Genomic DNA, 25500 nt, shown 5'->3' on the forward strand with positions numbered 1-25500 from the left:
AACTTAATTAAGAGAATAAGAAAACACTAATTAATAAAGTCAAGAGTTGAAAAAGAAAATATCAATATTGACACCACTGAAACTCAAAGGATAATTGATGACTTATATGAAAACTTATACTCCAATAAGTTGGAAGAGAATGGGGAAGATAATGGCTGCCTGAGCAACGGCAGGCGCTGGGGTAGAGGCGGGTCTCAACCAGCGACTCATCGGAGGCGGGCTTGAGAGAGGCGGCTGGGGAGGCGCGGAGAAGCCTCAGCGGAGACGGCCGAAACAACCGAGTGAGATCCTGACCCTAAAACCGAATAATTTTCCACTTGTTCATCAAGATGGAAAACTCGGATTCTAACGATAAAGGAAGTGGCGATCAATCTGCAGCACAGCGCAGAAGTCAGATGGACCGATTGGATCGAGAAGAAGCTTTCTATCAGTTTGTAAATAACCTGAGTGAAGAAGATTATAGGCTTATGAGAGATAACAATTTGCTAGGCACCCCAGGTGAAAGTACTGAGGAAGAGTTGCTAAGAAGACTACAGCAAATTAAGGAGGGTCCACCACCCCAAAACTCAGATGAAAATAGAGGTGGAGACTCTTCAGATGATGTGTCTAATGGTGACTCTATAATAGATTGGCTGAACTCTGTCAGACAAACTGGAAATACGACAAGAAGTGGGCAAAGAGGAAACCAGTCTTGGAGAGCAGTGAGCCGGACTAATCCAAACAGTGGTGATTTCAGATTCAGCTTAGAGATAAATGTTAACCGTAATAATGGGAGCCAAAACCCAGAGAATGAAAATGAGCCATCTGTGAGGCGTTCTAGTGGAGAAAATATGGAAAACAGTAGCCAAAGGCAAGTGGAAAATCCACGATCTGAATCAGCATCTGCAAGACCATCTAGGTCTGAACGAAATTCAACTGAAGCATTAACAGGAGAAGCTCCACCTCCTAGAGGTCAAAGACGGGCAAGAAGCAGGAGCCCAGACCATCGGAGAACCAGAGCAAGAGCTGAAAGAAGTAGATCACCCCTTCATCCAATGAGTGAAATTCCAAGAAGATCTCATAATATCTCATCTCAGACTTTTGAGCACCCTTTAGTAAATGAGACAGAGGGAAGTTCTAGAACCCGGCACCATGTAACATTGAGACAGCAAATAACTGGACCTGAGTTGCTAAGTAGAGGTCTTTTTGCAGCTTCTGGAACAAGAAATGCCTCTCAAGGAGCTAGTTCTTCAGATACAGCTGGCACTGGTGAATCTACAGGATCAGGACAGAGACCTCCAACCATAGTCCTTGATCTTCAAGTAAGAAGAGTTCGTCCTGGAGAATATCGCCAGAGAGATAGTATAGCTAGCAGAACTCGGTCGAGGTCTCAGACACCAAACAATACGGTCACTTATGAAAGTGAGCGAGGAGGTTTCAGGCGCACGTTTTCACGTTCTGAGCGGGCAGGTGTGAGAACCTATGTCAGTACCATCAGGATTCCCATTCGTAGAATCTTAAATACCGGTTTAAGTGAGACTACATCTGTTGCAATTCAGACCATGTTAAGGCAGATAATGACAGGTTTTGGTGAGCTAAGCTACTTTATGTATAGTGATAGTGATTCAGAGCCTAGTGGCTCTGTCCCAAGTGGAAATATGGAAAGAGCAGAGTCACGGAATGGAAGAGGGGGTTCTGGTGGTGGTAGCAGTTCTGGTTCCAGTTCAAGTTCCAGCCCTAGTTCCAGTTCTAGTGGTGAAAGTTCAGAAACTAGCTCAGAGGTATTTGAAGGCAGTAATGAAGGAAGCTCATCAGGCTCATCAGGTGTCAGGCGAGAGGGCCGACATAGGGCCCCAGTCACTTTTGATGAAAGTGGCTCTTTGCCTTTCCTTAGTCTGGCTCAGTTTTTCCTCTTAAATGAGGATGATGATGATCAACCTAGAGGACTCACCAAAGAACAGATTGACAACTTGGCAATGAGAAGTTTTGGTGAAAACGATGCATTAAAAACCTGTAGTGTTTGCATTACAGAATATACAGAAGGCAACAAACTTCGTAAACTACCTTGTTCCCATGAGTACCATGTCCACTGCATCGATCGCTGGTTATCTGAGAATTCTACCTGTCCTATTTGTCGCAGAGCAGTCTTAGCTTCTGGTAACAGAGAAAGTGTTGTGTAATTAAGATCTGAACTCTCAGCTATGTAGCTGATATAGTGATGGGCAAATAGGAATCACTTGCTTTATGTCCACTTTTTGAGTGGTGCTTAAATGTAAAGGAACAACCTGAATTGAGTCATTGCTTTCTGAAGGAATCATATCCTTTTCCCAGTTTCTGTTTGAGAATGAGATATTTAAAAAGCAATGTTTTAGGATCTAAAAATCTGACTTCAGTACCAATTGCATCAATAGCTTTTCTGTTACTGATGATTTATCATGTATACTTGTCAGTTTCCCTTTGTTATTTTAAAAGATCTGCCTTAGCAATGGCTCCTGTCTGTTTCTTGTTGACCTTTAACATTTCCCATGCTGTAGGAGAGAGGGGTGAAGGAAATTCCCAGTTAAGACTAAGTTACAGTATGTGTTTCATAAGTAATTACTTAAAGCTATACCATTCCCAGTTTAGTTGACACAAATTCAGTCACATTCTGAATATTGTTTGTTCACCTTTCAGACTAGTTGATACTGGACATGTCAGTGTAAATAACACTAAAGTTAGGATCTTCTAAGTGTATAACTGTCTCCTAAGCCCATCACTGTGGCACACTGTAGAGTGAGCTTATAGTTTAATTGAGATATTTATCTTGTGGAAATATTAAAAAGCCTATGCTTGTGTAAGTGAAAAAAAATCACATTCATTTGTTTAAAAATGTAAAGCTATTTTGTAGAGGCTCAGTACTTTTCCAATGCACTGTTGTATTAATGCATTAAAAATTGTAAAGTACCATGCTTAGAAATGAGAAAACTGCTTTTTGTGAGCCAACATAGTTAAAAAACACACCAAACAAAGTACGAAGCTGCTTTTGTAAGTGTGTAGATGTCAAGAGCAGAACATATCTATAATATTTAATGTATGTGAACAGCTACTGTGACATGAAAAGGAAAGGACCGTGCAGAATTAAACTACATTAAAGACCAGTGGAAATCACATATTAACTTGGATTTAGGCAGGAAGTGAAAGATGGAAGTAAAGAAAACTGCTCTGAAGAATTTGAAGTGTTCATGAAGACAGTAATATGCAGACACAAACTGGTTACATGCTGTGAGAGCAGCAGCAGCTTGTCCCTGTGTTCTACTTGAATAGATGAAGCAGAAGACCAGCAAATTTGGCAGAGCTTTCTTTGGTTTATGAAAAATGAACCACTACCACCTAACACAAGTTAAATTGATGTTTTTACAAGTCTGCTCCTCAAAAATAAAAAGGTGGAGGAAAGAGACTATAAACCACTTTTAGCATAAGAATTGCAGTTGGTACAGATGTGTGTGCTAATAGGAAAGTCTCGAATTTGCTTGTTTTCAAGATTTGTCCTGTAAGGTACTAGTACACACTTGTTAATATTTCATTATTATCTCTCTAGCACAGATCTAACATGTCACATTTAAAGACCTGTTGAAGAATTAAGGAATTTTCATCCTTTGTTGAAAGTGAGTCATGTCGGGTTATTTGAAATTAAATTTTACTTGTGCTGCCCATATCTGAAGATGAGATTGCTGGCTCACTATCTATGGACATGCACTTTATGTTGTTTTCTTACTAGTAAGAATAGTTTTGATAACCCCAGTACACTTGCCTGATTTCTCTTTTGAGACCAATTGAGGTTAGGATTAGTCTGGCTATGGAACAGATACTTGTTTTTCTGGGAATAGCAGGCCAGAAGAGGGACTGAACACATCCTTGGCCTTAAACAAAATTAGCTAACTACCCAGAAATATTCAAATACTGTATGAAATAAACAAGTCTGCTTTTGGAAAAAAAAATAAGTTGGAAGATACAGAAGAAATACAAATGGTCAAAAATATATGAAACAATGTTGAACATCTCACGAAATCAGAAAAAAATGATAATTAAAATTACACTGATATTCCATCACACTCCAGTTAGAATGGCAATTATCAAGAATAAAAGTAACAATAAATGTTGGCGAGGATATTGGGGGAAAGGTGAACACATAAATTACTGGTGATAGTCCAAATTGATGCAACCACTTTGGAAAGCAGTATGGAGATTCCTTACAAAACATGAAATGGAACCACCATTTGACCTAGTCTTTCTACTCTTTGGCTTATACCCAAAAGATTTAAAATCAGCATACTACAGTGACTCAGCATCATCAATGTTTATAGAAACTCAATTCCCAATATCTGAACTATGGAACCAATATAGGTGATCTTTAATGGATAAAAGGATAAAGAAATTGATATATATATATATATACACACACACACACACAATGGAATATTACCCAGCCATAAAGAAGAATGAAATTATGGCATTTGCTGGTGACTGGATAGAACTGGAGACTATCATGCTAAGTGAAATAAGCCAATACCCAAAATCAAAAGACCAAATTTTCTCTCTGATAAGTGGATGCTAACTTACAACAAGAGAAGGTAGGGAGAAGAAGTATAGAGGTTCATTGGATTAGATAAAGGGGAATGAAGGCAATGGAGGGGGATGGGAATAGGCAAGACAGTAGAATGAATCAGACATATTTCCTATGCTTCTATATGAATACATGACCAGTGTAACTCCACATCATGTACAACCACAGGAATGAGATCAAAATTGAAATGGATTGCACTACATGTATGTATAATCAAAATTACCAAATTCTTAAATACTGTTGTGTATGTGTAAAAAAAATTAGAAAAAATAGAAAAGAAGAAATTGATAAATTTATAGAAATACACGAACTACAGGAAATTTAACAAATTAGGGAAAGCAAACTTTAAAAGGCCAATAACAAAGAATGTTCCTGTTTTGATTTAGATATGCAGTGTCCCTCAAAAGCTCATGTGTGATAAAATTTAGGAAAGATTAGAAGCAAAATGATTGTACTATGATATTCTTAACCCAATAAGTACACTGATATGGATTATCTGGGTGGTAACTCTAGGCAGGTAGGGTGTAGCTGGAGTAGCTGGGTTACTGATGGCATGCCTTGGGGGTTTATATTTTGTTCCTAGTGAGGAGAGCACTCTCTTTCTGCTTCCTGGTGGTCATGTCCGGAACTGTTTTCCTCCTTTAAACCCTCTTTCTACAATGTTCTACCTCACCTCTGGTATAGAGCATCAAAGTCAGCTATCTTTGAACTAAGACCTGTGTAACCCAAATAAACTTTTCCTCCTCTTTTGTCCGTAGGAGAAAAAAACCTGATTAGAACTGCAACTGAAGCAGAAATAAAAGGGTTCCCAACAAAATTAGACTGAAATAAAGCACAAAACTAGGGCATAATCCTTGAAAATAGAAAAGAGATCAGTGGAGAATAGGAATGGAATTGAGTGGAGGGACAGGAAAAGGGAAGAATAATGGAATGAAACTGACCAAATGATACTATACACACACACACACACACACACACACACACACACACACACACACACACACATGAATATGCCACAGTGATTATTACCTTTACTACTAAGTTTTTTTTTTCATTCTGACACATTCTTTAGTGCTGTTTGCCATGTTAAATAAATTCACTTATTTTAACAGGTTGTGGGAAAGTTTCAGATGAATTTTTGGAATATATTTAGATGATCATGTATTGCTTTTACTTTATTCTGTTTATATGGTGCATGACAACATTCATTTATATATGTTGATTTAACCATTTATTATCAAGATAAGTCTTACTTAGTCATGAACACAATATTTCTATATTCTGCTAGATTTAGTTTGCTAGTGTTTTGTTAGCATTTTTTCATTTATAAGTGATATTTATCTCTAGCTTTTTTCTGTTGTTTTTGTGGGATGTTAGTGTCACAGAATACTGGCCTCATAGAATGAGTTGGGAAGTGTTCCCTTCCTTTCTATATTTTAGAAGAGTTTAATAAGACTTGTATTAATCATCATTAAATGCTGTTGAAATGCAGTACCAAACACATGTGGCTTTTGTATCTTGATTGTGAAGACTTTATTTCTAATTCAATTTCTGTATGTTTCATCTCATTTTTATTGAGGTACAGTTGACAAATACAATCTACACATATTTAATGTGTAAATGTGATATATTGATATGCATGTACATTAAAATAATAAATATCATCAAGGTAATTAGCATATCCATCACTTCAAGCTATCTTTCTGTAGTGGGAAAATTTAAGATCTATTCTTTTAGCCAATTACAAGTATACAACAGTGTGTTATTAACTTTAAAGTCATCATGTTATACATTATATCTCCAGAATGTATTCATTTTACATAACTGAAACTTTGTACCTTTCATCCACATCTTTTCATTTAATTTTCACTGCCATTCCTGACACAACCACAATTCTACTCTCTGATCTTATGAGTTTTATTTTTTAGAGTTCACATTATTATAAGGAAGATCATATATTACTTCACATATATAATGTTTTCAAAGTTTACCCATGTTGTCACAAATGGCATGGTTTCCTTCTTTTGTAGGCAGGATATTATTCAATTGCACACATATGCATACACACATATTTTCTTTATCTATTCTTATCTTGATAAATACAATTGTTTCTATATCTTGGCTATTGTGACTAATGTTGCAATGAATTTAATAGGGTATCAATATATTTGGCATACCAATTTCATTTCCTTTTGATTTATGAGCAGAAGTGGGATTGCTGGTGCATATCTTGTTAATTTTTGAGGAACTTACACATAGTTTTCATAGTAGTTTTTCTAATTTATATTCACACAGGGTGGATCCAAGGGTTCCCTTTTCTCCACAATCTCACTAACATTTATTTTAACTTGTCTTTGTGATAATTGACATTCTAACAGGTATGAGATAATAAGCATTTGTGGCTTTAATTTGAATTTTCCTGATGATAGTGAGGTGGAATATTTTTTAAATATTTATTTTGATATATTTTCTTTGAGAAATATCTTTCTGGTCCTTTGTTCATATTAAGTTTGGTTGTTTTCTTGGTATTGTTTAATAAGATTTCCATATATATTTTGGATATTAATCTCTTATCAGATGAATGGTTTGTAAATATTTTCTCATGACTTTCATTCATATATGTTTTTTCTTTTGTAAGTTTTTTTATGTGGTTTCATTTGTCTGTTTTTCTTTATGTTGCCTGTGCTTTCATGATTATATTGAAAAACAACTTCTCAGACCAATTACAATAAGCTTGTTTTCTAAGTTTTCTTCTAGTGGTCTTATAATCTTAGGCCTTGCATTTACTTACATAATACATTTGGACTTGATATATTAAAAAAGGGGTCCTATCTCATGTTTTTGCATGTGGTTACCCAGATTCCCTAAAACCGTTTAATGAAGAGCTTTCCCTCCAATTGTATGTTCTTTGTAGCTTTGTTGTTTAAGATTTATTAACTGTAAATATATTAATTTAGTTCTATTTTTTTCCATCATCTTTCATTGGTCTGAGTATATGTTTATGCCATCATTGCACTGGTGTGATTACTATAGCTATACAGTACATATTGAGATTAGATCGTGTGATGTCTTCACCTTTCTTATTCTTTCTTAATATTTCAATAGTAATACTCCATTTTGTATTCATAACATATTTTCTTTATCCATTTATCTGTCAAAGGACACCTAGGCTGGTTCCATAGCTTTGCTATTGTGATTTGAGCTGCTATAAACATTCATTTGGTTATGTCACTGCAGTATGCTGCTTTTGAATTCTTTAGGCATATGCCAAGGAGTGGAATATTACTCAGCCATAAAGAAGAATGAAATTATGGCATTTGCAAGTAACAGATGGAACTGGAGACTATAATGCTAGGTGAAATAAGCCAGTCCCAAGAAACCAAAGGCCAAATGTCCTCTCTGATATATGGATGTTAACATACAGTAAGGCAAAGGGGGAAGACTAGACGTGTATTGGATTAGACAAAGGGGAATAAAGGGAAGGTATGATGGGATTAGGAAAGACAGTAGAATTAACAGACAAAAGTTTCCTATGTTCATATATGAATACATGACCAGTGAATATCCACATTATGTACAAACACAAGAATGGGATCCTAATTAGGATAAAATATATTCCATGTGTATATGTCAAAAATTATCATGTATACCCAAAAAGAACAAATATATATTTATTATGAAAAAGAAAATTCAGCTGAGGGAATTAGAAAATACTTCAGTAGGGTAAAAAATGGGAGTTCATAATCCACTTGAATCAAATGTATGAAATATGATATGTCAAGAACTTTGTAATGTTTTGAACAACTAATAAAAAAATAAATAAAAAATAAAAAATACTTCAGTAGTTATTTGTGGTCTGGGGCCTGGAGACTAGGTCAACAGGAAAAGATGTGGTTCCAGGATTCACTTAAGTAGGCCTAGTTCTTGGGTATATAACAAATTGTGTGCTCATTTCACTTCCCCTAAATGAAGGGTAACATTGATCATTATGAACTGTATAGATTTGATGAAAAGAACCTGAGGATAAAGTTTAACTACCATTACTACTCTCTTCAATGCAACTTTTCTTATTTCTGTGATCAACCTGGGTATTGTAGTCTCTTAACCAGATTTCTCAAATCTTGTGAAGGCATTCTCCTGTGTGGATGGTTTTCAAATTGATGTTTACATGATGGGATAAGTACTGGAAACACCTGCTTTATCATCTTGTAACTTTATTTTCTTCCTTTATTTGTATGTTATTTCCAATAAACTCCTGTTCTCTGCAGATCTTGTGAGTGGTTTTGTCTCTTCAACCTCTCTGTACTCATTGTAATTCTATTCAAATTGTGTGATTCTTTTCATGTTCATTTTGGTAAATTTTGTATTTTGGAAACTTGTTCATTTACACAGTTACTCATAAGACTCCCTTATAAATATTTCTCTCTATTAAGGTTAGTGGTAATAATTCCTCTGTAACTTCTGATTTTTTTTTTGCAATTTGAATACTTGCCTCCTTTTCTCTTCATCAGTTTCACTAAGTTTGTCAGTTTTGTTGCTGTTTCAAGAAAAAGATTTTTTGATTGTTGTTTTTCTTTATTTTTTCTCCATTCCATTTGATTTCTTTTGACTCTAATCTTTGTAAGTTTGTTTATTTTACATTGCTTGCTTTTAATTTGTTCTTATTTTATATGTTCTTAGGAATAAGTTAACAGGTAATTGATCTATAATTTTCCTTTTTAATACATATGTTTGAAAATCAAAATTTCCTTTTGAGCACTGCTTTGGCTACATCCCTTAGGTTTTCATTTGTGGTATCTCATTTGCATTAATCTCTATGCATTTACTAATTCCCCTTTTCATTTTTTTCTTTTACTACTTGATTTAAAGACATACTTATCTACATAAATTTTTTTTAATGTTTTAATTTCCCTTCTGTTATTGGCTTCTTATTTTATCCCATTACAATTGAAGAATATATTTTATATTATTTAAATATTTTTATGTTTGTTGAGATTACTTTTATGGCTGCATATATGATATATGTTAGAGAACATTTGATTTCCACTACAGAAAAAAAAGTGTTTTTTATGATATAGGGTAACATGTTATACAGATGCCTATTCATTCAGTTGGTTTATGATTTGTAGTTTTGTTCAATTCTTCTACTTCCTTGTTGATTCTATTATTGACTGAATTTTTATCCCTGGAAAAAGCACCTGTTTTATTAAGCAGATGCTCATTGAAAAGAAGGTATTACTAATGTTTAGGAAGAATCACTGCAGGGTACGTGAGGACACTCTATCATGATGTCATAGATTGAGCCTATGAAATGAGAGATTCTAGGTTGTTTGGGAAATAATATGAGTGTTATAGGAGGAGGTCATTTCTTTGCTGCATTCTGATCCCATATTTGGAACTTTTTTTCATTTTGAAAGGTTCTCACTAGGAAGTAGTCCAGGTTTCTGTAATCAATACTTCTTGCTAGCTGTAAAATTCATGATAGGATTTTTTTTTTTTGCTTTTTTGTCTGTTGTTTTTCCTTTTAAAAAAAATTAATTTTATATTTTACACAAAGGAAACACAACTTTTCATTTCTCTGGTTGAACATTATGTAGATTCACATGATTTTTAACATTCATACCTGTGCAGAGGGTAAAATGTTCATCTCATTCCACCATCTTTCCCCCCAACACTCCCTCCTCTCCTCTCCCTCTGCTCTGCTCAATCCAAAGTTCCTCCATTCTTCACTTGCCTCCTTCTATTATGGATCAGCATACACTTATCAGAGAAAACATTTGGCCTTTGTTTTAGGGGGGATTGGCTAACTTTGCTTAGCATGATATTCTCTAACTCCATCTATTTACCTGTTAATGCCATGATTTCATTCTTCTTTAAAGTCTGAGTAATATTCCATTGTGTGTACATCCCAACATTTCTTTATCCATTCATCTATTCTGGGGTGTATTTGGCTAAAACAGCCGTGAACAGGTTGATCTCACAGTGAATGACTGACATATATTGTTAGCAAAAAACCCTTCCAAATGCCTTATATTAATGAAGAATTATCTGTTTGTGCTCTTTCAATGATTTAATGTCTTAAAATATTTTACATGCTTACCAAATTTTCAAAGCAATAAATACTTGATGGAAACATGAGATCTGGCATTGAGCTTCAACAATTCTACAAATACCTCTGTGACCCTTTGCAAGCACATAATCAATTGGGGACTTCACTTTTCCTTTTTATTAAGTGGATGGTTGATTGAATACTTTCCAGAAGCATCTACACCATTTTTATTCCCCAACTTCCACCTTATCTTATTAGTTCTTCTTATTGATTGCTCTTGAAAGCACTCTGAGATTATTCCATGGAATAGATCTAGAGGGCATGCAGATGACCATAAAACTGATTCCAAAAGAAAACTTCCTATATCTTGCAATTTGACCCATGGAGATATCAAACAGTACTAACCCCAAGCACAGCGTCATCCTGTTCCTCGCAGATCTCCATCTCATCAAATAGCCCAACTAGTGGCTTCTTCTGGGATTTAATGCTGCTGTGAATCAAAAGAAGAGTTTATTTAATTTTCCAGCATTATAGTTAACTTTATAAATTGAAATTTATTTTATTAATATTACATTTAATTGATATGTAGAATTTTGGATATCATTAAGATGTCAAACTAGAGGTTCCCAATGATCATTATCTCCTACAAGAAGGATGTAAATAGCAAATAAACAACAGTTTTGTCACAATAAAGGAGATCATTAGAGCACAATAAGGGTGCTTAAAACCCTGTGAAGCAGAGAATGAAAGGCAATGGCTTGACTCCAACAATGCTTCTTCCAAGTAAGGATCATTTGAGAACCAGGAAGAATTTCTAACTGTAGAAAAGGTAATCAGGAGTCCCAAAGCACCATCACAATGGCAAAAATAAAGCTGTAGCTTTTGCTAATGGATAACCATATAATATTCACAGGCCCTGAGAACCATTTGGAGAATTGCCTGGAGTTCATATATTTGTTCTACTGAAGACAGAAAACACATGTTCTGTGCCATACCCCTTGTCCCAAGCTGCTACTATGCTATGTCATATTGAAATTGGTGCTACTGCTGTGCTGTGTCCTGCTGTAGGAATAAGTAGACTTTATATCATTTCATCTCTGAGGCTCTGCTGTCATTGCACCATGTCTGCATACATGGTAATAATATCATTCCTAGTTAAAGTTTATATGCCTTCTAGCTTCATGTGCCCTGGATACTACTCTATCTCTACCATCCCAGTTAATGGTTTGCTTCACCACAGAGCCTAGTTCAATTAAGCAGCCACAATCCTTCCAAATATGAACCAACATAGTGAACTTCACCATGGTAAATTGGTACTATGGCTCAGAGAAGCATTCACAACCTTGGTGCTGAGCCCATGTGGCACTCAAGCCAGGAATAGGAACACCACCTAACAACAACAAAAAGAACCTAAGCCAGTGATACAAATTCCCTACGCCCAGTATGTGAACCAATATTTTACTCCAGGAGAAATGGAGCTTTAGCTCAGGGGAGCAGCTACAACCCTGGTACCCAGGCCCATATAATACTCTGCACCAAAGCCAACACACCCTGCCTAAATGACACTATAGGATTCATCTTCAGGTGAAATTCTTTCCCACTAAAAGCTGTTCCATAAAACTGGAAGAGGCATCTATTCTATCAGATGTGCAAATTTCAACATATGGACACAAGCAACATAAAAAAGCAAAGATAGAACTACCTAAACAACACAATAATTCTCCAGTAACTGACCAAGGTAAGTGAAAATTTATGTAAAGCCTGAAAATGAATTCAAAATAATTATCCTAAGGAAACTCAATGATATGTAAAAGAAAATGGATAGTTGAAACAAATCAAGTAACAGGTTCAGGTGCACTGAACAAAGAAGAAAGTATATGGGAGCAATGCTGGTTGTAGCATTGGCAGTGATTTACAAGAGGGAGGGACAACATAGAAAGAGGAACACCATGAACAGATTTGGTATGAAAAAACCTGAGATCATCAAAGAAGCCCGAACTTAACAGACACAGAGGCTATATCGTAAACTGGCCCTTGAAAAGTGCTCTGTATTTCTCAGCTGGCAAATGGAGAGCTGAGGTGGCATCCATTTTGAAGCAGCCATGCTGCAACTTGCTGCTGTGGAATCCTGGGAGATCATAGCGAACATTGCCATAGTACCCTGGCAAGCCCTGACCTTGTGGCCTAGGGTATACCTAGAAGACTATGATTAAAATGGCCACAATTCAGGTTTTACTCAGGAGGAACCAAGTCAGAAAAATGAAGAGGAGATTTTTCTCTTGAGTCTGGTGGCTTATGTGAACAGTTCAAAAATGTTGAGAATCTGAACAGGTGGGTGTTCTAAACACTCAGGTTCTCAGTCTGGGAAATAGTCTTCATGGTCAGCAGAGTGTGAGGTGGTTTGGCTTCCTTGCCCCATGAATAGAATTCCTAGGAGATTCCTTATCCAGATTCCTAGCAGAGATAAACATCTATCTGGGGCCCTAGTGGTGTGTTTACCTATATGTCCACAGCCGATACCAACAAAACCTCTAATGCCTGATTATACCCAGACTCAAGCAACCAGAATTCTCCACATATAATTCTGCAGCAGCTCAGGACCAGATGGATTCTCAGATGAATGTTTTCAGTTCTTTAAAGAAAAAATAATAATCCTCAAATCATTCCATGAAATGAAAAGTTATGTAACACTTTCAAATTTATTCTATCAAGCCTACATTTCAATCATACTAGAACCAGATAAGGACATATAAATAGATTAAGCATAAAATCACTTATTCAGCTCAATAGATGCAAATAAAGCTTTTGAAAAAAATTACCACCCATTCATGATAAAAACACTGAAGATATGAGGAAGAGAAGGAACCTACCTGAACATCAGAAAGGGTTGATACAAAAAAAAAAAAAAAAAAAAAACAACTCAACACCATACTCATAGTAAACAGGGAAAACAGAAAGCATTTACTTAAAAATCAAAATCTGGGTTAAGTCAAGGATATTCACTCACCACTCCTATTTAATATAGTTCCAGAAATTCTGGTCAGAGCAATTATGCAAGTGAATGGGGAAAACAAGAATCATAAGATGAAGTGAAATCATCAATGTTTGCAGATGACATGTTCCTATAATTAGAGGATCCAAACACTACACCAAAACACTACAAGAGCTAATAAATAAATTCACCAAAGTAGCAGGTTACAGAATCAATATAGAAAAAATCAATAGCTTTCCTATAACAATGAATTCTGCTGAGAAAAAATCAGGAAAACAATCCCATTCACCATACCCCCAAAACATTAACAAAATGCCTAGGAAAAAAACCTAACCAAGGGGGTCAAAGACCTACATGATGAAAACTATAGAACATTAAAGAAAGAAAATGAACAAAACACAAGAAGATGGAGAGAACTTTCATGTTTAAGGACAGGCAGAAAAAATCTTGTTAAAATGGCCATATTACCACAAGCCATATACAGATTGAATGAAATCCCTTTCAAAATACTAATTATATCCTTTACAGATCTAGAAAAGGCAGTCATAGAAAACACATAAAATTCATGTGGAAGGGGCTGGTGTTAGGGCTCAGTTGTAGTGCACTCGTCTGGCATGTGTAAGGCACTGGGTACGATCCTTGGCATCACAAAAAAAAATAAATAAAGGTATTGTGCCAATCTACAATTTAAAAAATATTTTAAAAACCTTCATGTGGAAGAATAAAAGACCACGAATAGCCAAAGCAATTCTACACAAAAATAGCAATGCCAGAGGCATCAAAACACCTGACTTTAAATTATAATAGAGAACTATATTAACAAAAACTGCATGGTAATGTCATGAACACAGACACAGCAAAATAATATAGAAGAGAAGACACACAGAAATTCATACAGATACAGTTATCTGATCATTGACAAAGTGGCCAACAACCTATATTACAGAAAAGAAAGCCTTTTTAAGAAGTACTGCTGGTAAAACTGGTTATCCATATCTAGAAGAATGAGTTTTTACACTCTTACCTCTCACCCTGCACAAAATTAACTCACAATGGAACAAAAATCTACGAATCAGACCAGAATCTATGTAACTCCAAAAGAAAATATAGGGTCAACACTACAACTTATAGGGACAGGCAACAACTTTCTCAATAGGAACTCAAAGCTCAAGAAGTAATATCAAGTGTTAATAAATGGGATGGAATCAAATCAAAGCATCTACACAGCAAGAAAAAAATTAGGAATGTGAAGAAAGAACCTATAAAATGGCCAAAAGTCTTTACTAGCTACTGTTCTGACAGAGAATTAATATTGGGAATACATGAACTCAAAAACCTTAACACCAAAAAATAGTCAAACCAATAAAAGGGAAAATGCAATAAATAGACACTTCTCAAAAGAATGGCCAATAAATATATGAAAAAATTAATATCATTATCAATTAAAGAAATGCAAATCAAAATGACACTGATATTTTATTTAACACCAATCATAATGGCAGTCATCAAGAATACAAACAATAAATTCAGGAAAGAATGGTGAGAGAATGGAATTGTTTTACAGTTATGGTGGGATTATAAATTAGTGCAAGCATGAGGGAAAACAGTATGGAGGTCCCACAAAATACTAGGCATGGAACCACAATATGACCCAGCCTACCCTTTCCTCAGTATTTATTCTAAAGAATTAAAGTCATGGGCTGTATTTGTAACTCAGTGGTACAGTGCTTGACTAGCTTGTATGAGGCACTGGGTTCAATGTTCAGTATTACAATGATGTCATTTTATTTGGTTTCTTTTCTGTTTTAGCTGAGTTTTTCCAATTATTTTGATAAAGAATAAAGACAAATTTCTTCTCAACTTTAAAAAATACTCAGTATCACATAAAAATAAATAAAATAAAGGTATTGTGTCCATCTACAACTATTTAAAAAACTATTTTAAAAAAGAATTAAAGGTATTAAACTATAATGATAAATGCATACCCATGTTTATAGTAGCACAATTCATAATTACCAGACTATGGAACCATCCTATGTATCCATCAACAGATACATGTATGAAGAAAATGTGGTATATATACATAATGGAGTTTTATTCAGTAATGAAGAAAATATGAGTTGTACAAAAATAGATAGCATTGAGAACATTATGTTAAGTGAAAAAGCCAAACTCAGAAGTTTGATGATTATATTTTTTTTTGTTCCATTTGTGGAAGATAGAGAAGAAAATAGAAAAGAAAGGTGGGGGTTATCGCATGGAAATGAAAGGGAAATTAGTAGAACATAGAAAAAAATACCAAGGAATTGGAGGAGGAAAATGAGGGGGAAAGCTCTGGAGAGTGACATTGACCAAATTATATTACTAGTGTGTGCATCTGTGAAAGAATTTTTTTTTATGAAAATGTCAAGCAAAGGAGAGCAAATAAGCTATGTATTCATCAGATAAAATATACCTCAAGCTGAGAATCAAGATAGTGGGAAAAGGAGGTCAACTTCCACGCTGCTCTGTGGCATAAAACCAAGAAAGCAGGTAGGCAGATTCTCAGTAAGGCGGGGTGAAACAAAAAAAAGGGGGAATTTGTTGGGAATCAATACTGGATATTCAAAGCAGATTGGAAACTTGGAAGGTTGGACATAAATAAAATAAGGAAGAAATCCCTCAACTCACTGCTGCTGTTGCTCCCAGCACCTTTGCAAGTGAAGTGGAAGGACAGGAGATTAAAGGGAACCCACATTTTTAGGAGGCCAATGATGTATCTTGTCACAGCAAGATCAGAGATCAAAGACACTGCTGGTTGGACCCAGAAATTGTGCTGCACAATGCTCTCATGCTGGAAAGAAGCCCTGTCTCTCCTGGCACCCCACTGAGAACAGAGGAAGAAGCCATCTTATAGATGTGCACTGGAGACCAGTGGCTGTGGGTGCTGACTCTTGGCAATCCACAGCTGTTTCCAAAAAACAGGCCTCACAAACCCATGCCCCACAGTATAGAGCATGTCAGGAGAAAATCAGATATGGAAAAGGTTTCTCACAGAGAAATATGGGTTGTGTAAACCTACATGGCTTCCCTCTCCTTGTGGAGTCCTGTGACTTGCAGTACAGGCTGGGAGGGCTGAGTAGAGCCCAGAATTCAAAAGGGTATGGGTTGGAGTGATTGAGTTTGGGGACTGAACCTGAGTCCAGTAAAGGTGGGGCTCGTGGGTGATGGAGGGGGCAAAAGATTGCTTTTTCTGTTGTAAGAGTAGAACCCAAAGGAGATTCTTACAGTGCTGTCTCTCAGCATGGACTTGCAGCTACTGAGCCCTGGAGGTGCACTGATTTAAAATCTTCAGACCAATTGCCTTTCAACAACCAAGAGCCTACCAAGACCTAAACCTTGCATTCAGGAGCCCTGCCTATGGAAACTCCTCTCACAGAACTATAGTGAGACCATCCTGAGGGCATACAGTGACTCCATCCTACTCTAACTAACATGGCTGAAGAGGGAAACTGAGAATTTCTGAACTCCAACTGGCCACTTGATGAACAACTTAAAAGAGGAAGCATTTGACAGCAGCCAGTACTTTCATACTCATGACATACCTCAAGAAGATGGAAAGTAAGACATTTAGGAATAAATGATGAACCCATATTCCCACTGACAATTGTTAGCTAATGGAACAGAAAAAAAATCTTAATATTTCATTGAGAACTATTTTTTATATTTAATTGTGAGGTGGATGATATATGAACACATGTACCCATTTGTCTCTTTTTTTCTACTTTCTAAAATTTTTTGAAGGCAGATATTTTTCAAGGATATTTTGAAGGCTAAGATGTTTGACTAGTATGTTTTGGTTTTGTTTTATATATAACTGTGTATGTGTGTGTGTGTATGTGTGTGTGTGTGTGTGTGTGTATAAGTATATATATATCTTTTTATCAGTTATCTGTTTCCCTTGATTATTTTTATCACTTTTAGTCTGCTAACATCCAAACTCTATTGTTCTCTCTTTAACTCTTCCTTTTTTACTTCTACTTTCTTTCTCCCTCCCCCATAATCATCAAATCCTACATATCTTCAGTTCCTTCCTTGTTCACCTTTCAAAATTCCAAACAATTTTGCAAATTTATTCTTTCTACTTTGGTCAATAGCTGATTACATAATATCTGCTTATTGTGACAATTAACATTATAAATGTCATAGCAGGACTTATTTGTTTTAATTCTGTATTTAATCTGCATTGCTTGCTGTTATTATTTATCTCCCTTTAAACTGTGAGTTATTGTAAAACTTCAGGGACATTTTAAGTTTACAACATAGAAACTCTGCTGCCTCAGATCCATATTGTTAGATGGGTAGACACAAAAACAACATGAAAAAGGAAGGGAACAAACTATCCCAAACAAACCAAAATATGTGAATAACATAATGCACTGACACCACAGTGGGAGAAATGTCAGAGAATGAATGTAGAGAATTCATAGTTAAAGTGACCTGTGAGGTAAGAGATGATGTAAGGATTGAAATCAGAGAGAAAAAACAGAAAATGAAAGATCATTTCAACAAAGAAATATGGATTATGGAGAAAATTAAACAAATCCTCAAAATAATGGAATCAATAAAACAAATTAAAAATCCAAAGTAAAGCATAATCTACAGACAACACCATTGATTTATTGGAATAAGTAAACCAAATTAAAAATTTCAATGGAAAACATCATCAAAAGAGAACACCAACAGAAAACAACACTTCAAGCAATGAAGACAAACTATGTAATCTTGAAAATAAAGTTGACTATGTAGAAAAGTTAAGAGACCAGGAAAAGAACTTTCAAGAAATAAAGAACAACATGAAAAGACCAAATTTAAAATTTATTGGGATAGGTAAAGGTTTGGAAAGAACATACAATATTTTCAATGAAATAGTATCAGAAAATATCTTAAACTTTAAGCATGAAATAAAAAAATCAAATACACTTGGCTTACAGGACTCCAAATATACAAAACTACAACACACCCACAAGAAGGCACATTATTAAGAAATCCCTAATATACAAAATAAGGAGAGAATTTGAAAGGCCCCTCAAGAAAAACAACAGGTTATATCTAGAGGGAAACCAAATTTCAGCTGATTTCTCAACCCAAAACCTAAAAGCAAGAAGGTCTTGAATAATATATTCCAAGTTCTGAAATAAAATGGATGCCAACTGAGAATACTATATCCTGTGACATTAAGCTTCAGAATTGATGAAATTAAAATCTTCCATGATAAACAAAAATTAAAAGAATTCATAACTAGAAAGTCTGCACTACAAAACATGTTCAATAAAATATTTCTTGAGGAAGAAATAAAAAATAAAATTGGAAAACCAGCAAAGGGAGGAACTACACTAAGACAATAGTTAATCAAAGGAGAAATTAATTCAAATTAAACCAGAATAAATCAAAAGGACAGAGAATAAAAATAATTTCTAAATAAAATTGAATGTAAATATCTTAAACTCATCAATCCAAAGACAGACTGGTAGATTGGACTAATAAACAAGAATAAACAATATATGCTGTTTCCAAGAGGCTCACCTAATAGGGAAAGACATCCACAAAATGAAATTAAAAGGATAGGAAAAATATAATTCATTCATGTGTTTCTCCCAAACATGTAGAAACAAACAACAGTTTTTATCCTCATATGAGGTAAAGTAAAATTCAAGTCAAAGATAATCAGAAGGGACCAACAAGGACATTTCCTACTACTTAAGGTAATTATCCAACAGCAAAATACAATATAAATATTTATATCCCAGACAATGGAGCACTTACATATATTAAAAAATCCTTCTCAATTTTAAGAATTAAATAGAGAACAGCACAATAATATTGAATGACTTTGACATGTTTCCCTCATCACTAGATAGATATTCTAAACATAAATAAACAAAGAAACTATAGAACTAAAAATATAATTAATAACTTAGACTTCACAGACATATATAGAATATTTCATGCATAAAGACTGGATACAGTTCCTTCTCAGCAGCACATGGATCTTTGTCTAAAATAGACCATATGTTAGACCACAAAGCAACTCTTAGCAAATACAAAATAAAATAAAAATAAAAACTTATCCTATCAGATCATTATGGAAGGAAATTAAAAATCAAAAATAAAATTTAAAAAAATAGAAGCTACTCTAACACCTGGAGTCTAAATAATACACTACAGATGAATGGATAGCAGAAAAAATTAGGAGTGAAGAGGCTGGGTTTGTGGCTCAGTGGTAATGCACTAGCTTAACACAGGTGAGGTCCTGGGTTCGATCCTTAGCACAACATAAAAATAAATAAATAAAATAAAGGTTAAATTCATTTAAAAAAATTAGGAGTGAAAAAAACAATTAAAGGTAAATGAGAATAGTGACAATATATCAAAATCGCTGGGACATTATCAAGGCAGTTCTAAATGAAAAGTTCATAGCATTGAGCTCATTCATGGAAAAATATAAAGACACCAAATAAATAATCTATCATTACATCTCAAAGCCTGAGAAAAAGAACAAATCAATACAAAAAGCAATGCAAAATAGGAACTCTAGATAGGGCAAAGGGGAGGGAGGGAAAGGGAAGGGAAAGGAGGGGCAAGGATTAAAAAAGATGGTGGAATGAGATGAACATCATTACCCTAAGTACATATATGAAGACACATATGGTGTAAATATACTTTGTATACAACCAGAGATATGAAAAATTGTGCTTTATATGTGTAATGCATTCTGCTGTCAATATATAAGAAATAAGAGTATTTTTTTAAAAAACCCAAAATAGGAAATAATTTAAATCAGAACCAAAATCAAAGAAATTAATATAAAAAATCTCAAAAAAATCAAATGAAACAAAAGTTGGCTCTTTGAAAACATAAATTAAAATGATAAACATATTTCTATGGTAACCAAAAAAGAGTGTGCCTCTTTTTCAAATTACTAAACTACATTACAACTTAGTACCCTCAACGTACTAATATTTGTGGTGAAAAAGGAAATATAACCACAGACACTAATGAAATGCAGAGAATAATCAGAAAATATTTTGAAAATTAATACTCTAATAAAATAGAAATCTTGAAGATATCAAGAAATTCCTAGTAACATATGACCAACCCAAATTGAATCAGAAGATACAGAAAATTTAAACATGAATCTCAAACAATGAAATCAAAGACACTATCAAAAGCCTACCAACAAATAAAAGCCTGGGACCATATAGATTCATAACCAAGCTCTACCTTACATCCAAAGAACAAACACAAATTCTCTTCAAATTATTCCATGAAATATGAAAGGAGGGAACATTTCCAAAATAATTCTATATTGGTAATATCACCCTGACACCAAAACTAAACAAAGGCACATCAAGGAAAGAAAACCTCAAGCCAATACCCCTGATAATAAGAAAATATATGCAAAAGTTCTTTATACTGGCAAACCACATACAAAAACACACTGAAAAGATATTATGTTATGATAAATTGGGCTTAATCCTACATGTGCAAGATTGGTTCAACACATGAAAATCAATAAATATAATTCACCACATCAATAAACTTAAAGACAAGAATCACATGATTATTTCAATAGAAGCAGAAAAAGCATTTGACAAAATATAGCATACATTTCTTATTAAAACACTTAGAAAAATTAGGGATGTTAAGAATATTCCTTAACACTTTAAAAGCTATATGTGTCAAAACCAAGGCAAACATCATGCCAAAGGGAAAAAAACTGAAACATTCCTTCTCAAAACTGAAACAAGATAGAGATGTCCTCTTTCCCTTTTTCTATTCAATGTGGTCTCTGAAACTAGCCAGAGTAATGAAACAAAAGAAAGGACTTAAAGAATATGTATAGGAAAAGAAGAGCTCAAACTATACATATTTTCAGATGACATGATTCTATATTTAGAAGATACAATAAACTCCACCAGAAAACTTTTAGAACTCAAAGTGAATTTGGCAAAGTAACAGGACAAAAAACTAAAACCCATAAATCAATTGCATTCATATACATCAGCGATAAATCTACTGCAAAATAAATTAGGAAAGCTATCCCATTTACAATGTCCTCAAAAAATAATTACTTGATAATCAATCTAACAAAAGAGTTGAAAGATCTATAAAATGAAAACTACAGAAACTTTAAGAAAAAAATGAAGAAGACCTAAGAAAATGGAAAAATCTCCCATTTTCTTGGATAGGCAGAATGAAACCAGCACATATGACCTGGTTATACCAATCCTAGGAATATATCCAAATGAGTTAAAAATCAGCATACTAGAATGACGTAGCCATAGCAATGTTTATAGCATCTCAATTCACAATAGCCAACCTATGGGACCAACCTAGATGCACTTCAACAGATGAATAGATAAAGAAAATATGGTGGTTATATACAATGAAATATTATTTAGCCATAAAGAAGAATGAAATTATGATTTTGCTGGTAAATGAATGGATCTGGAGACTATCGTGCTAAGCAAAATTAGCCAATTCCAAAAAACCAAAGGTTGAATGTTTTCTCTGATATGTGGATGCTAACACAAAACAAGGGAGAGGAGGGGATGAACAGAAGTTCTATGGATTAGATCAAGGGGAATGAAGGGAAGGGAGAAGGGATGAGAATAGGAAAGAGACAGAATGAATCTGACAAACTTTCATATGTATAATATATGAACATACCACAATGACTTTCCACATTATGTACAACCACAAGACTGGGATCTCAATTAGAATAATATATATATATATACCATGTTTGTATAAATATGTCAAAATATACTCAGTTGTCATGTATATCTAAAAAGAACAAATAAAAAGTAAACTGTAGAAAAAATATAACTCAGGCCAAAAATGTTAAAAGAGACATGGAAAATCATTTTTTAATGAAGAAGAAGTCAACTTATCAAAGACATAACAGTCATAAATTTATATATACCGAACATTCAAGCACCTAAATAAATGAAATAGTTATTACTGGAAGTTAAGAAAGGAACAACAATACAGTAATAATGGGTAACTTCAATTTCCCACTTTAAACACTGACAGAAAACTGTAAGATTTTACTATTTTCTTTTAAAGGAAATACTGGTCTTTTACTTCACTTTAAACCTAGTAGAAAAGACAAAGAACTTTCAATTCAACAGCAGTAGAATAATTATTCTTGTTTAGTGCATATGGAACATTCTTCAGGATATCAAATATTAGATCACAAAAAGTGCAAGGTGATAGTTATGCTTATTATCACTATCCAATATAAACATGAATTAAAAGATGGTATTTTTCCTCATAAATATACAGAAGTATATGTCATTCAGAATAATTTAAAAAAGTTAAAAAGCACAAAATGTGTTGATACTTAAAAGAAGGCAAATTATGTCAAGTATTGTTTTCTACTTCACCAGTATAAACTAGAAAACAATAAAAGGAGAAATCTTGGAAAAGTCACCAATTTGTAAAAATTAAACATGATGTTGCAAATGAAATCAAAAAGGAAATAGAAAAATATCATAAGACCAACAACAATAGAGAAGTATCATATTTAAAACTATGTTATACAAAAAGAGTTCTACAACCGAACCTTCCATGAAGAGAAGAATTTCAGTACATTTACCTCAAAGACATCAAAGTTTGAGGTGATAGATATGGTAGTGACCCTAAATTGGTCACTACCCAATGTGTATATCTAATAAAACATGTTATTATAGCTCATAAATATGAACAAATATTATTTCAGCCAAAATAATTTTTAAAAATTAAAAAGCACTATTCCTATGTGATACAGTAAAAGCAACTCCAAGAGGAACATTTATAGCAATCAATCCCTGAATTATAAAAAAGGAAAAATCCCAAATGTATAGCCTAATACCACATCTCAAGGAGCTATGAAAAAGAAACTAGCCAAATGCAGTGGTGCATGTCTACAATCCCAGTGACTCTAGAGGCTGAGACGAGAATTGAAAGTTTGAGGCCAGCCTCAGCAATTTAGAAAGACCGTAAGCAACTTAATGAAAACCTGTCTTTAAACACAAATTTTAAAAAGTGGCTGGGAAGACATCTTAGTGATAATGTACCCCTAGTTTCAGTGTCTGGTACTCCCCCAGTGATGAAAGAAAGAAAAAGAAAGAAAGAAAGAAAGAAAGAAAGAAAGAAAGAAAGAAAGAAAGGAAGGAAGGAAGGAAGGAAGGAAGGAAGGAAGGAAGGAAGGAGAAATGAAAGATAAAAGAAGAAATGAAAGAAAGAAAGAAAGAAAGGAGAAATGAAAGAAAAAAAAGAAGAAATGAAAGAAAGAAAGAAAGCTAACTATATCCAATTTGGCAGAAAAGTAATAGACTATAAATTTTATGAAGAACTTGAAGAAAGGAAATAAAGGTAGCAAACAGAGATGATAAACGAGATGGAAATGCTTTCTATCATGACTTGATCATTATACTTTGTATACATACATTGAATCATCACATGGTAAGCTATATATTTGTAGTTATTATGTGTCAATTTTAGAGAAAGATAATTTAAAAATTAATAAATCAATATTTGATTTTTTAAAAAATATAACAAATTTCCAAATTATTTCTATGTGAACAAAAAAAGAAGACTCAAAAAATTTGGAGACATTATAAGAAAATAACTTGATATGTCAAGAGATATGTAATGTTTTGAACAACTAATAAAAAAATTAAAAAAAAAACATAAAAGAGAACATAAAGGAAGGTTATGAATAATTATATGCCAACAAATAGAATCATCTAAATGAATTGGATAAATTCTAAGAAAAATATGAACCAAATGATTTAATCATGTGAAGTCCAGAGGCACACACCTTCAGTCCAAGCTGCTTGAGAAGCAAAAACAGGAGGATAACAAATTTAGTACCAGCCCAATACAATTTAGCAAGACTGTCTCAAAATAAAATATAAAAAGTGCTAGAAATGTAGCTCAGGACCAGAATATCCCTGGGTTCATTCCACAGCAGCACAAAATGAAAAATAAATAAATAAATAAATAAACAATCAGGAGGAAAGAAAATGGTTAAACAGACTGCTGAACAAATAAAAAACATGAGGATATTGAATAAGTAATATAAAACTTCCCAAGGAAAGAAAGGAGCAGATAGCTTCAAGCCTGAGTGTAAGAAGCACTGAATTTGACCCCACCAATGCAAAAATTTCAAAGAATTATTACTAATATTTCTTATTTTATAAGACCATCCTTGTCTTGATACCTAAGCCGAAGACATTGAAAAACTAAAATTACTGGCCAATATCTCTGATGAATATTGATTTAAAAATCCTCAAAATATTAGCAAACATAATGCAAAAACACATTGGAAAGATTATTCAGCACCAAGTGTGATTTACCCCTAAAATGAAAATCTGGTTTATTACATGTAAATCAATCAATGTAACACATCATATTTTACTTATTAAAGGTAAAAGCTACATAATCATCTCAATTGATATAGAAAAGGCATTTAAGAAGTTTCAGTATCCTTTATTAGTAAAAAAATCTAAATAGTTTAGGTATGGTAGGAAAGATTATTCAATATAATAAAGTTTATCAATGAAAAACTCACAGCTTGCATCAGTGTCAATAGAAAACAATGGTGTAGATATAGGCAGCAATCCTTCACCCTTCCAAATCCCAGAAACAAAGCAGTGAATGAATAACTGATCAGAGAGGTGGGTGACAGAGTGAATAGTCTAAAACTCAATAATGGATATTTAAGATTTAGAGGGACTTGATAGTTTGGTTACTGAAGCAGAAAATAAGTTCAATATTTCTTGATCCTAAATATTTTTAATTGGAATTTTCAGGTATACATGAAAGTAAAGTGTATTTTGACACATT

General features: G+C 33.9%; 2 protein-coding genes across 2 annotated transcripts in view; one reads left to right on the forward strand and one right to left on the reverse strand.

Moving 5' to 3' along the window:
- Nucleotides 1-25500, reverse strand: part of LOC113199412 (vascular endothelial growth factor receptor kdr-like) — a 308409-nt gene that overhangs the window by 11442 nt on the left and 271467 nt on the right. The window contains exon 29 of the mRNA XM_077793590.1: nt 11037-11121. Coding sequence (XP_077649716.1) covers nt 11037-11121 — 85 coding nt within the window. The remainder of the gene's footprint in view (nt 1-11036; nt 11122-25500) is intronic.
- LOC144250660 (E3 ubiquitin-protein ligase RLIM) lies at nt 194-3762 on the forward strand. The gene has a single exon (XM_077793591.1). The coding sequence runs from the start codon at nt 330-332 to the stop codon at nt 2157-2159; it is 1830 nt and encodes a 609-aa protein (XP_077649717.1). The 5' UTR covers nt 194-329; the 3' UTR covers nt 2160-3762.

Source organism: Urocitellus parryii, chromosome X (assembly GCF_045843805.1).
Source record: "Urocitellus parryii isolate mUroPar1 chromosome X, mUroPar1.hap1, whole genome shotgun sequence".
Lineage (NCBI taxonomy): Eukaryota > Metazoa > Chordata > Mammalia > Rodentia > Sciuridae > Urocitellus > Urocitellus parryii.

Coding starts and splice junctions, on each gene's coding strand:
- LOC144250660 (XM_077793591.1), top strand. CDS start 330: ATGGAAAACTCGGATTCTAACGATAAAGGAAGTGGCGATCAATCTGCA.